The sequence below is a fragment of the Centruroides sculpturatus genome, unplaced genomic scaffold (genome assembly GCF_000671375.1).
Source record: "Centruroides sculpturatus isolate CEXI.00-Female unplaced genomic scaffold, Cexi_2.0 scaffold1391, whole genome shotgun sequence".
Lineage (NCBI taxonomy): Eukaryota > Metazoa > Arthropoda > Arachnida > Scorpiones > Buthidae > Centruroides > Centruroides sculpturatus.
The window spans coordinates 48,284-62,911 of NW_019385589.1; the positions used below are offsets into that span (position 1 = coordinate 48,284).

Genomic DNA, 14,628 nt, shown 5'->3' on the forward strand with positions numbered 1-14,628 from the left:
TTTATGTCAAATATATCGTGTAACGATAGAAAAAAAAAGGGAATGACATTATTACAATGTTCATACAATTTGTTTCACTTAATATAAGTGAAAAGCAAACTTTGTTAAATTACAGTAGAAGTTCGTTTATCTGTCACTCATGGATAAGAATTAACAACCTAATTTAAAAGACGTATAGCCTATCGATACTCAGTGAACTGTTGTGGCGTTAACCTACTCTATGCGTGAGTCACTTCCGGTGTCTCTCACTCCATTCACCTGAACGATTGTATCTGCAATGCTCGCGAAACATACGTAACCCTCTTATCTTGACGTAAGTTACACTGGTGTCAGTTCCGACAAAGACCAACACTCGCGAATCACAACTATAAATGATGAAGTAAGTAAATGAAGTTTTAATAAGAACATTGAAGAACTTTAAACAGAGAAATAGGTTTTCCTATATAAAATATGACATTGACTTCCTCCTTGATAAATGGAATTTGTTTTTATTGTTTAGTTTCCTAAAATCTTTAATATTATATATTTAGTTATGAGCGTATGATATTATATATATGCCTTTTATTAGTTAATATTGAATAAAAATATATTTTCCTTGTGACATAACTCAGACTAATGTTTTAATGAATTGTCATCAGCTGAAGAGGAATTTATAGCTAAAATAGATGCTACAACAGCAATTCAAAATGATTAAGTGTGTCTTGCTTTTTAAACACGTCGTGTATGATAAGTCTTACATTAGTCAAGTTGTTGGATTTAACAAGTATAACAAATGAATAGGGCGAAAAGCTTTCATAATTCCTATTAACCATATAATTTGACAGGTATTCCTATTTTTTTATACATCGTAATTAATCAAATTAAATTTATAAATTAATTTTCTTTAAAAGTTGAATTAACAAATTACATGTTTGATTGTTCTCTTTCACTTAATTTACACTTTAATTCATACCGATCTCTTTTTTTAACGTTCCCTTTCCTCCCCCTTCTATAATAATTTTGCATGATTGGTGGATCTTTCTTACGGTGTTATTATTTATTCTATCCGTTTGTTTAATTATATTGATGTGTTCGTATAATTGTTTTTCATAATTATTTTCTTCATACATTGTAAAATTAGTTAGGTCTTTAGTATTCTTTCATCATAAAACGTATAATTTTTTTGATTTTTGCTATTATGTTTATTATAGGTTATTTGGAACAATTCAAAGAATGATTATATGAAATTGCTAGTTAATGAAAACGAATGAAAAGCAATTGCTTTAGAATTTTTAAAAGATCACTCAATTATAATGAAAATAACAATAGAAAATATACTGCTGCCCTTGTTTTACACAATTTCACATTGACAGAAAATGCAAGTATTTACAATCCCCCAGGCTTCTCTGATGATTATGATGATAATTTTAATTTTCATCTACGTTTATGGCGCCAGGTTAAAATATTAATTTTTCACATTGTTCTTTTGGATCTAATATGCATGGTATACATGCAAAATTTTTGCGTGATGAACTAGTTATTCACTTGTGTAATGAAGGATCTGTACCGTGGCAAAATAGCAAGAAATATTCAGGTGTATTATAAAAAATTTTTTAAATAATTAATTTTGTATAAGTTATTATTTGTAATTATACAGTATAACTACTTAAATGTTTCATTAATAAAAATAAAGACAATTATATAAACTTTTAAAAATTATTTTATTACTTAGAGGTTAATTACATTATATAAAATATTTTTCTTGAATTTCAAGGTCTAACATTAATAATTCAATAGTTTTATCGCATTATATTGATCTCTTGCATCCAATTTTTTTTAATCTTAATTTCAAGGATTTGCGAAATAAATCAATTTACTAGGCTGTGACACATTACCTATAATTAAAAATAAATTACCTTTAAATCTGTCATTGTTTTGTACTATGTTATGCAAATATTCAAAAATATGAACTTACAAATCCTATCGAAAAAACTGTTTAATATAATTATAATTAAAATAAATCATAATTAGATATAACTTTGGAAAGAGACGTACATAAAAATAACACAAAATACTCTTTACTTTTCAAATCATAAAAGAATGTACTTTGTCAAATAGCTTCCTACGAGTGGCTAATAGATAAAATCACTAGAAGCGTTATACGATATATTGCTGTGTATCAAATACCCGTTTCTTTTTGACACAGCGTCTACAGGCTAACAATCAGGGAACAAATAAACACTCATATGTTCTGACAAATAGACAAGAAAGCGACATTGACTTGTTTCGCACGAGACAGAATCTACATTAAATCGCGCGTTGTTATAAATACCTTGGATCGAATGAGAACCACACAAGAAGTTGGAGCACACCGAGAACAATTATTGATGAAAGATATGAAAGTCCGGAACAGAAGCAAAATATTACCCAAATCGAAGGAGATAATAATCCGTTATCGGGCAGACGATGTTCCGAATGAGAAGACTCAGAGTTCCACAAAGTAGACATTATATTCGTTGTTCAGCGGACTAATCTGGCACAAAAAATATGATTACATTGATGGCTTACATACAGGCTGGTTGCATGGAATTACCGGATTTTTCTATATAACATTCAAGTAAAAACCGCTTTAATACAGAATGTCATCGTCAATCTCTCTTCGGTTGATCGCCTTTGTGTTGCGTTGCCTTAACCCGTCAAATTCATCTAGAACAATCTTACACACATACTTTCCTATCTACAGACACGTAGTGATGCTTACAAATAATTAAAGAACACCGAAAATCGTTATCTTCAAAAGTTTATAAAACGTTGATATAACTTTACGAAAATGACATTTATTTTAAAAATAATATTAATCCTAAACATTCGAATAATAATTAGATAACGTCACGCAACGACTAATGAAGTTCGTTTTTACGTTAATTGCAAATGACATAAAATAAATATATCCAATTAAAATTTTAATTAAAAGTATTCATAAATTTTAACTCATTACTGATCCGTAACAGGAAATTATTTCAATTTGTTTATTTATTTATTCTAGTTTTCATTTTTACCTCGCTTTTAGAGTAAAGGGAGAATATTTCAAGTCTTTCAATAACTCTTTTGTATTCATGGTTTAAAGGGTAGAGTTATTCGTAAGTATAAAATTATTTTCTATGAATATTTAATTTTAAGTGTTTCACATATTTGGTTTGTTTGCGGAAAAAACAAAAAGGGTTATCTGCCACTCCGGGTGACTTTTAAATGAAAAACTAGCTTCTATTTAAGTGTTAGACAGGAAAAAAACCAAAATAACTCAACGTGACAAACTCGTAGCCAAGACTAGCATTCACTGATATTTTCTTCTTTTATTCTGTTGAATACGTGTAACGGATTTAAATGCGCACGTCAGTTAGTTAAAATATAATAGTATTTGTTTCTTTATTTTATACAGAAGGCCACTCTTTAGTTTAATTATTTTAAGACGTACAGATGGCAATTCAAAAACATATGTTTTTAATTAAACATATATATTTTAGTGTAGCGCAGTGTTTTTCAACCTCTAACGAATCGTCGCCCCCTTCAACGTAGTATCGCCCCTTCAATAATACCGTTACATAGTCTCGCCCTCTTCACTTCAAAATTCCAATGTCTAAGGGTAACGCCAAATTCGTACTGCATTGAATAGACTTGTGACTAGTATAATGTTATTTGTTGAATTACTGTTCGATATAACGAATAAAACATCTAATTATTCTTAATATAATGTTTTACTATATCGCCTAGAAAATTGTTTTCCACTCCCCGAAAATATAAATTGTTACTAATCGCCCCCTCAACATGAAAACACGCCCACATGGGGCGATATCGCCCCCGTTGAGAAACACTGGTCTAGCGTATAGTTATATGTTTGTGAAAAAAAAAACAAAAAACTGATCTATCCTATCTTAATATCACACAGGAAAAGTGTGGCGATGGGTCAAATAAACACCCCAAAAGATTGTACTTTTCTAAACATAGGACATGTTGAAACGTCAAATAGGAAAAGAAGTACACTATTTGTATGTTTAAATGCACGCCAGCCGTAAGCGGGCGTGTAAGGCGTGCACCGCATGCGGGTGGCACGTCCAGGGGGCGGCAATTACAATATCTTCTTATTAATGACATAATTTCAACATTTTCGAACACAGCAATAGCACCAAGAATATTATTTACATTGCCTGTTTAAGTTGCATTTGGTGAAAAGTCCTTTTCAAAGTTAAAAATTATAAAAGAACTATTTAAGATCAACAATGCACCAGCAAAGACTAGAGAGGTTGCGGCAGACGTTTTCAACGCGAAAACGTGTACGTCAGACGTTCAGCGCCGCCTTCCTGTATGTATAAAAGTTTGACAATGGCGTTTGGAACGTCGAGCATGATTCCACTGACGTTCCAAACGCCTTTTTCAAACTTCTATACTCACAGGAAGGAGACGCTGAACGTCCGATGGTAATAAAGCCGAGTGTTTATTTATAACTCAAATGCGAGTTCGATGTCCAATATATTATATAATAATTCGGTTTTACTGCCTGACATTAGATTTCTGAAATAAAACTATACAACACCTAAATGGTTTTTTAAGAAGTTGTTTCAACCAGAAAAACTGGTCATAAAAGACGAATCCCAGTTCTGGCATTTGGTGCAACCCACGACAGGTACTAGTATTTAGTTGTTTTCTAATGAGTGTAACAAATTAGTAGAAATATACCAAGATTTTAAACAAAATAATAAAATTATTCGGAAAAATTTTTATTTATTGAGAGTGTATTATGAAGCTATGATTAAGAAAACCATTGCAAAGTGAAGGATTATCTATTTTGTACTGTAACATTATTTTTTACATTTAAGATTAAGCTGATAACCAAGCTATAAATCTACGCCCATACAATATTACTAATACATAAAAATTGTTTATTCTTTTTCAGATGTAAATACAATGAATATTATATTATCATACGTGTCTTTCACATATGTATGTAATGAGACACTATTCAGTGAGTATAAATTCATACATGAATAGCATTAATTGCGCTACTGGATTTTCAATAATATATCAAAACGATTATTTTCAGGAGATATACCGTACCTACTAAATCAAAAAGGGGTGTTTACTCGTGTATCTTGTCGGAACGAATGGAGAACAAAATACTTCGGAACAGTAAGGATCACATTACAATATACACCACCATTCTGGTCTCAGATGCATCCTGTTGACACTCGAATAAACGCTTATTCTGTTGTTCAAGTTAAAGACAAAACGTTGAAAATCGTAAGTACCATCGCATTTGTAATTTAAAATTACAAGTCGACCCCCCTATAAACACTGTTGATTTTTTTCGTTTTATGTGAATTCCATGTTGTACGAGTCACTTAGATTTTACAAATACGTGTGCCGGGCTCTGAACGGCTCATTATTTGTAAAATCTAAGTGACTCGTACAACATGGAATTCATATAAAACGGAAAAATCAACAGTGTTATAGGGGGATCGACTGTATCTCGTGTAATTCTGAACTTCTGTTTCAGTGTTTGAATCTAGAAAGTTGTGAATCTTATCCATATAAACTAAAGTACGAAACAAAGATACAGAAGAACCTTACTATAAATATAACTGTAGCATATGTAAGTAAATTCGTAATAATTGTTAGTTAAAATATATTTAATAAGTTACAGATTAAATAGGTACACAATTCATCTATATCGCATTTTTAATAATCTGAGAAATCTCTACAAACGGATCAGAATCATCGTGTACCTAGTTGAACAACTGATGGGCCAGTTAGTAAAGGTTGTTTCAGTGCTGACAGAGTAAATGTGTGAAAAGGAAACTTATAATACATATGTGTATAACGTGCAAAAGGAAACAATACGCATTACAACAGTTATTACTGTTGTATGGGTATTGTTTCCTTTTGCACGTTATACACATATGTATTATAAGTTTCCTTTTCACTTATTCACTCTGTCGGCACTGAAACGTATAAAATACAACTTAATGCTTAAAATTTAATAGTTCTTTATTTATTATTTTCTAGATGCACAACATGTTAGGTCTGAAGAATAATAGAGCAACTCTTTTGGACAAAACACTTCTTGTAAAAATCTTTTATTTGTTAAAGGAAAAATTCGATTTTCGGTTTGTTTAGTATATTGTTTTAAATTTTTTTCTTTTGGAATANGTTAAATTTCTGTAGATAAATATTTATATGGTTTTACACGTAAGTAAACAAAAATAATTTATAGATAGTAATAAAATAAATAGTTTTTCTTTATAAAGTATTTTTTTCTTTTTTCACACTCTTATGAGACAACACTAAAGAGTTTTTCTGGCAAGCTCAGCGTAGGTTGTCCTAGTTAAACATGGGGCGGCATAATCGGTATTGCACACGGGCGTTCAAACAGCTAGCGGCGCTTCTGTTTAAATGTTAGTGTCTGTTACACGATTTTGTTCACTTTCTTTGAAACTTAATAGCACCATTGATTTTTGTCGGAAATTTCTGAACTTTTGCACAGATGTTTGTTTGTTGAAAGCATAGATGTTATTAAATTGTTAGGAGTAAAGTTCAAAGGCAAGAAGATAAAGGGAGTCGTGTATATTTCTCCTAAGGTGGAAGTTAATGACGAATTTCAGCATACCAAAATTTGATATGAAACTATGTTTCTCGGGCAGAAAACTAAGAAAACTATTTTTTACAATAGTTTTTAATTTGCGCTGATCACGTATGTATACAGTAAAATATTTACCGCACATTTAAGTCATTTTGAAGATATTGGACTAGGAATTTGCACTTTGCTTACAAAAAACTTCACACACCATAGTGATTACAACTCAGAAGAAATGTTAGAGTCCTCAAACTTTTTAATTTATGACTACATTCCTAAAAGTGGGTGAACGAAAAACTAATAATAGATTGCGGATGACGATTTCAACGCGAAACGTTTGACGTTCAACGCTGCCTTCCTATAAGGCTACAAGTTTGACAATAGCATTTGAACGTCGAGCCTGATTCCACTGACGTCTTGAACGCCAATGTCAAACTTCTAGGCTTACAGGAAAGCGACGCTGAACGTCCGACGTAGACGTTTTCGAGTTCAATATGTCTGCCGCAATCTGTTTTAAAAAATTGATTTGATACTTTATACTTTAAAAATTTTTTCTCTATATAATAGACTCTAGAAAATAAACTACAACATAGAAAAAGTACAAAGTCGAAAATACACTTTAAGTACCGTATTACTAATGATGGCAATGTATCTTTTAATGTGTGAAAAAGTAATTACTGCTCTTTACATTTAAAATAATTGATTCTTTCCAATAAAAAATTTGAATTGTTTATATTTGTACGATTTTTGAATCGCGATCACATATTTTAACGGGACATTACAAGTTTATTAATCTGGCAATTATGACAGCAGTAATGACGGATTATCAAAGCAGTCAGATTATTTTATAACTTTCATGTATTTTTTCAATATTGCATTTTGTTGTGACATCAGTGTTTGACGCGCCTTTATAGATGTAAACAGCTGCTGCCAGGTTTCTGCATTGTTTTTTCTACATATTTCCGTTTTTCCTTTCCTATTTTTGTATTTATTTCTAACTCGTTTCGTACAGAAATCTACACACAACTAACATACATTCGTTTATGCAAATGCTATTGTGAAATCCGGAATTTTTACCGATTATTTGCTGATTAATTGTCCCGTATTTGTATAAAAATTTAATTAAATTTTCCTTTAAGTTAAAGTGAAACCAAACGGAAAAAAATTTATTTCCTGTTGAAGTAAACATCCGTTCATTTCGAAACTAATCCCACATTCCAACTGCTAAGTTGATAGTTATCATAGTCCCGGGGACAACTTCAACCCATCCGCGTACCTTTTACCTCACAACAATCGGTCACGTGACCGTTCTCCCACGACAAACTTAAAAAAAACCCTTCTTTTCCCTTCTCAAGAGAATCGTTCATCAGTCGCCAACCAAAAGTTTCCTCAAAGTTTCCTATGAACTAATATATCCTATAATTTTTAAAATTGTGTCCTAAAAATTCAGTTCACCAGGATATCGAAATCAATTTTTCTCCAGGATAAGAAAAGAAAACACAAGCAGGTATGAAACATGTTTTTGTGAACTCTCTCTCGGCCCTTCGCGGTTTAGGGACTCCTAAAATTTCCTTGACATTTGTTTTTGTAATATCCATGTAGCTAATAAATCGTTGTTTTTGTTAAATTTTGCCTCCTCGTTTGCTCGTATATCGCTTGTCATCTTACCGATGCACTTCTCCCTCCGCCACTCGACCCGAAACATTTAATCCCGTAAAACTGGAGAAAAAAAGAAAAATTTTATCTATCCTGACAGTGAGAAGGTTTAACAACCTGTTGCCGGATCGGGAGACCTGCACCCTCCCCGGCGGTTCACACTATCCCTGATGCATGATACATAAGAGATCGCAAATGCCTGTAAGTTAAATAACTGATTAATAAAAATATTATATATGTTGTTTTTAAAACCGTGTTTTGCGAATTCATTGGACTTCGAAATTACATTTGAGTTGTAAATAAACACTCGGCTTTATTTCCATCATTTTCGTTGATACGTGACAACAGCACGTTACGGGCGTAAAGCCCCTCATCAGTTAAATAAAAAAATACAATTTTTAAAAATATTACATAAAATATGTTACAAAACAGAATTAAAATAATGTATACAGTAGAACCTCGATTATCCGATCCCCGATCAACCGACCCCTCGGTTAACCGACCGTCCTAGTCGGCAAATTTCAAATGTCCGCTAGTGATGTAGCGCTCAATATTTGGCTATGTCTTGGCTACTTTAATAAAATTTTTACGTGTTTTAGCTGGCAACACTCATTCGACCATGAAAGGGAGCCAGTATTTAAACAAAGCTTAATTTTCTAATTTTTTTGTCATGGAGACAGTGATGGGGACAAACGTATTTGATGAACTTTTCTATTTCAATGATTTTTCGCATTTTAGAAACCGTAATAATTGTACGGTTAACCCTCATTACCGCCATTGTTAAAATAAAAACCACGTGTATACTTTGACGTCACAAAAAAAGACTTTTTTTTATTAGAGGAATTTTGGCGTGAAAAGTAGAGACGTGCTTTACTCTTGTTTCAGATACGTTTCAGTTAAAAGTTTTGAAGACGTTTTATGCCAAATTTACGCCATGTGTGTTCCTGGCCTAAGTACAATTCGAAACCTTCTATGTGACAGTGTTCAGCCACTGCTGAATTTGCATATTTTTTCTTAATCGTCCGATTATCTTCACATAATCTTATTTTTACTTTTTCTTTGTCAGGATAATGGAAATGTCTGAGATGGTTGTATTAAATATTCAAATTCTTCACATATTTGCGCTGTATAAAAATATTAAAAAATATTTTGTTTTTCACGTCTTCTCGTTACATCTAAGAATCCTTTTGCTTTTATTAATTGCTGTGGACTCAGTAAAATTCTACAGCGTGGTCGACATAAATTCCAAATTGAAAATATTAGATCTCAAATAGTTCTCCATCCACTTATGAATGGAAAATCGAATTATCATTGCAGTTATGCATGAATTGTCTTCCAAAATTTTACCCAGTTTATGCCACTCTTTCATGAAATTCCAGGACTTACCTGAGCAGAAAACGTTGGCAAATTCAAAATAATACGCGAACGAATAATGAACGGAAGTTGCACAATAGCTCGCACCAAAAATGCCAAAAAATATTAAGAAAATCTACAGCAATGAATCAATCAAATTATCTCGGCTCGAATCTGCTCCAGCTACAGGAAAGAAAACCCATTGCGTTTGACACCGACTGAGGGAAACTGACATTGTTTTTAACTCCAAATCAATTTGTATTTAAATTATATTTTACTTACTTATTGTTTGAGATAGTACTAAAAATTTGTAATTTTTTAATATTAAACTCGCATAAATTCAATTTCTTCTTTTTTAATCAGTTAATAGCGAGGTTGAGGCCGAAGTTTTAAACGCGAAAAGTGTACGTTGGACGTTCAGTGCCGCTTTGCTATAAGCCAAGAAGTGTGACAATGGTGTTTGGATAGTCAGTGGAATGATGCTCGACATTTCAAACACCATTGTCAAACTTCTATACTTACAAAAAAAGCAGCGCTGAACATCCGATGTACATGTTTTCCTGTTTAAATCCTCGGCCTCGACGTTTCTAATAATTGAAACCTGAAGAACGACATGCTGCACCAACCAAAAACTTTTGATTAATTAATAAATATTCTGTACACTAAAGCTATTACTAAGTAACCAAATTAAATATGTTATCTAATTAATGGAATACTACTTCATCCTATCACTAAATTTAATTAAAATGTATTAAATAAAAACAAATGTAAGAAATTATCTTCACAATAAACTTTATTTTATAATCACTTTAAAATACTTAAAATTATGAATAAAATTTTTGTTGGCATATTTTCAATCGAAATTTTTTATACAAAATTAATATTATATTCAAAATGAAATTCATAATTTTTTTCCCAAGCAAATGTTACCCTACATTTATTGCAATGGTAAGTCGAATTGACTGATGAATTGTGTTTTGTTTTGTGTTTTTTTAAAGCCTTATGGTTGCAGAACAGTTGAAAACAATGCAATTAAATGAGTATAGATCGTGCATTATATGATGGGCATCCAGGTAAGGTTCAGTTGGAAATTGACTATTACACACAAGAAAAAATTAATGCTCTGTAATTAAGAATAAGTGGGAAGATGCTGAATTAAATTATTTTGATTTTCGAAACGACGATTGCTGCTAACATAAATGCTGAGAAATAGATTTAAATAAGTTGTTTTATTGTCACTTCCTTTTATTCTGAGGGAGATGATTTTATCGAATATTTCAGTTGTTTAGTATTTCCCTATGATGTCATCTGCAATGACAATCTAATATCCATTTAAAAGGAAAACATTTATTACATATTTTACATTCGTAGAATTTTTCTCCACTGTATAATCTATGATGATAAGTTAAACACGATGCGTTATCGAAACGTTTATTACATATTCTAACGTTTTTTATGCCATGTGGATTTCGATATGTCTATTCAAATTACTCAAATTAGCAAAACATTTATTACATGTCATGCATTTGTATGGTTTTTCTCCTGTGTGAGTTCGGAGATGGATATTCAAACTGGAAGATTGAGCAAAAGATTTATCACATGTTATGCATTTGTATGGTTTTTCTCCTGTATGGGTTCTGATATGATTATTCAGAGTGCCCAATTGAGCAAAACGTTGATTACAAGTTTGACATTCGTATGGTTTCTCTCCCGTGTGAGTTCTGAGATGACGATTTAAAGTGCTCAATTGAGCAAAACGTTTAGCACATGTTTCACATTGGTATGGTTTTTCTCCCGTGTGGATTCTGAGATGACGATTCCAAGTGCTCAAATCAACAAAAGATTTATTACATCTTTTACATTTGTAAGGTTTCTCTTCAGTGTGGTTTCTGATATGACACCTTAAACCATGTTTAGTAGCGTACGACTTATCACAAATAGTGCATTCGTAGGTCATTGTACTATCTACGTCTATCAACACCTACAAAGGAAAAACTGCATTTTAGAGCTATATTGCAATTTTTCTTAAATTACAGTTAATAACTACACATACTAATTTATACGTTTTAGCATACAATTTATCATGTTGACAATTGCTTACATCAGCATATATTTTTCAAGTATAAACATATAATAATCCTCATATTCAATTATTTCGTTTATTTGTGTATAAAAGTAAATTTCAAAGCAGACGCTTATTATGTTGTAGTAAAGAGTGGGACAGAAGTAACTTTAAAATAGAAAGAGTTTGCTGTTGTGAAGAGGAACACAGGAGTTATTTCAAAGTTGTTATCTTTAATGTTTAAGCAAAAAATCTTTAATATGTGTACATTAAAATGTTAGAAAGTAAGTTATAAAATAATTAAAAGTAAAAATGTTATTTCATATTTACATGGAAAAGTTTCTTTTTGCCCACCCGATATAATCTCAAACTGCTGCCATTTCGATTCTTACCATAATTACTTTATATTCATTTTAAAATTTAGTTTGTAGATATTGGTGTATTACTTCATACAGAAAATTATACATTAATGAGAATTACTATAATATTTAAATGAAATTAGCATGTAATGAAATTATTTAAATTATTTCTTAATTAACGTAAAATACAACTTCTTAAAATGTAATTATCTACATTATTGTATCAACAGAGCAAAAAGTGGCTAATAATAAATTTGAAATAAGAATTCTGATCAGGCATTGCTTCAAACTGTATTTATCTAAATTCAGGAATTAGCATTGTATATAATAAATCTACGTTTACATAATTGATATCGAATCAATACTTAATATCTAGACAAGTAATAAAAAATGTAGGCTATGTCTGACGTTTAAATCTGGTTTTTCTAATCTGTCGTGTAAGATGCTCTTCATTTAATAATTGTGATTTTACTTAAAACAATACAAAGTTTTAATTATAAAAGATATTCTAATTTTAAAATATCTGAGATACTTACACAATAAGATCAGTCGTATTTTTACTTTCAATTCCTTTCGATTGATACGAACAATTTCCTTTGTTTTCCAACACTTACAAACAGACATACTTCAGTTATTTAACATAATTTGCATAAACAAGAGCTGTGTTTTAATTTTGAATAACCAGAAATGTAATTGAAAATATTATTTTTATATATATTTCTATGTTATAAAGATTACTTTGTGTAATTATATTTAATTACAAGTAATCCGGTTTTTGTTATTCGATGAAAAGGTGTTTAACGTATAAACTTTTTCCATCTACACTAGGTAAATTAATTTTTGAAATGTTACTATTTTTAGTGAAATTTTATTTCGAATAATATTTGTTGTATGTATATAATTACAATGCAATCTAACATATTTTATATGAATTATAGAATGAAAAATACTTCGGGTAGGACTATATTTTCAATAATCTTTGTACAGTATGGTATTAAATTTATTTCAAAGATACTCTTCTATGACAGTTAAAAATAATGAATGACATTATTGCAATGCTCATACAATCTGTTTAACTTAATATAAATGAAAACCAAACGTTATTAAAATACAATAGAAATTCGTTTATCTTTCACTCATGAATGAGTGTTGAGACGAATTGACAAAAATACGCGATTACGGAATTTTTTAGTATTTTTTTTAAATATTAACTTATTAAAATGTTAACGAGCCAAATTAGTGCAAATGTTGCTGTACTGTAAATTTTGTATCATTGCAAACTGCTCTGTATATATAAATATGCAACTTCTAAACTAATTTAAAGATTTTACAGTGCTGGATTCTTGTAAAATATTAATTTTTTTTAAACATAGAACATAAATATACGTTGTTAATATTGAACACCCTGAAGCAACGTTATTAAAACATTAAACAAAGAATTGTACATAATATAAATTCGGTAAAATGTATGCTATTTTGAGTAAATTTCCTTTGAACATTTCAACTAAGCTTCAATAGCTATTTTTTAATTCTACAAAGTTGTGTTGTATGTGCCTACTACAACATATAAAAGGAAACAATAAACGTTGAAAAATTAACAAAAATAGAAAATTTACGAGAAAATGAAATTTAGCGTTGTACACGTAAAGAAGTTTTAAAAACGTAAGTTGCCATCTCATTAGTCCTTTAATAAAACGCAAATATCATTTGGAAATTTTCATTTTTTGCTAGGCCAAAAGCTTATTAAAAATAATGGTATTTCGAGTTTGAAAAATTTTACTTTGTTTACGATTAATACTAAAGAATTGCACGAAGAACTAATTAGTTACAGTCATTGAACAGTGTCTTTCAAATTGAAACGACTATAAACTCTAATCAAAGTGTTTGCTCTAAATTCGACGAGGTCGTGACACTGTGCCGAATTAAAAAAATACTTGAATAATACTATAATGTTACATTTATGTACATAATTGAAGTGTTTTTCTGGCTCATTTCACTATTCATTCTATCGTTTATTATGATAGAAAAGAATGCCATGTGTGGAAGCATCAGATATATGTCCAGAAGCTACGATATACAAGCTATAACTGTATTACTTATAATATCCAGTTTACATTGCTCTGGAATTCAATACAGTCGACCCCCCTATAAGATCATAGATACGTTCCATTCTTTAGGAATTTGATTTCTTACGAGTCCTTTCAATCACAGCCCGATACGTGTGAAGTTTACGGACAACGGCTGATTGAAAGGTTTTCTTCCATTAAATTAATTGATTCTAGACTATCCCGACTTAACATTTCCAAAATACGTATATATTTTTTGGAAATAATCCGTATAAACTACGCTATAAACAAAAAATTGTAGGATTACTTCCCGAGTGTGCACCATTCGACATCGCCATTGCTAGAGCTTGTTTTCGTCGCGGAACAGCTCAGCAAATAGCAACCGATTTCTAACAACTTATTTTTCTGCGAAAACTTCGTTGAACTTCGGAGACATCATTAATATAAATAATTTTAATCGCCGTTGAATAAGAAATGTTTCTTTCACAAGAAATGTATAAAATTACAGTACTGTATTAGACTTAC

General features: G+C 30.7%; 1 protein-coding gene across 1 annotated transcript in view; it reads right to left on the reverse strand.

Moving 5' to 3' along the window:
* The window catches only part of LOC111640386 (zinc finger protein 91-like), a 59,373-nt gene that overhangs the window by 30,716 nt on the left and 14,029 nt on the right, over positions 1-14,628 (reverse strand). The window contains 3 exon segments of the mRNA XM_023386397.1: positions 9,899-9,916; positions 10,935-11,060; positions 11,063-11,597. Coding sequence (XP_023242165.1) covers positions 9,899-9,916; positions 10,935-11,060; positions 11,063-11,597 — 679 coding nt within the window.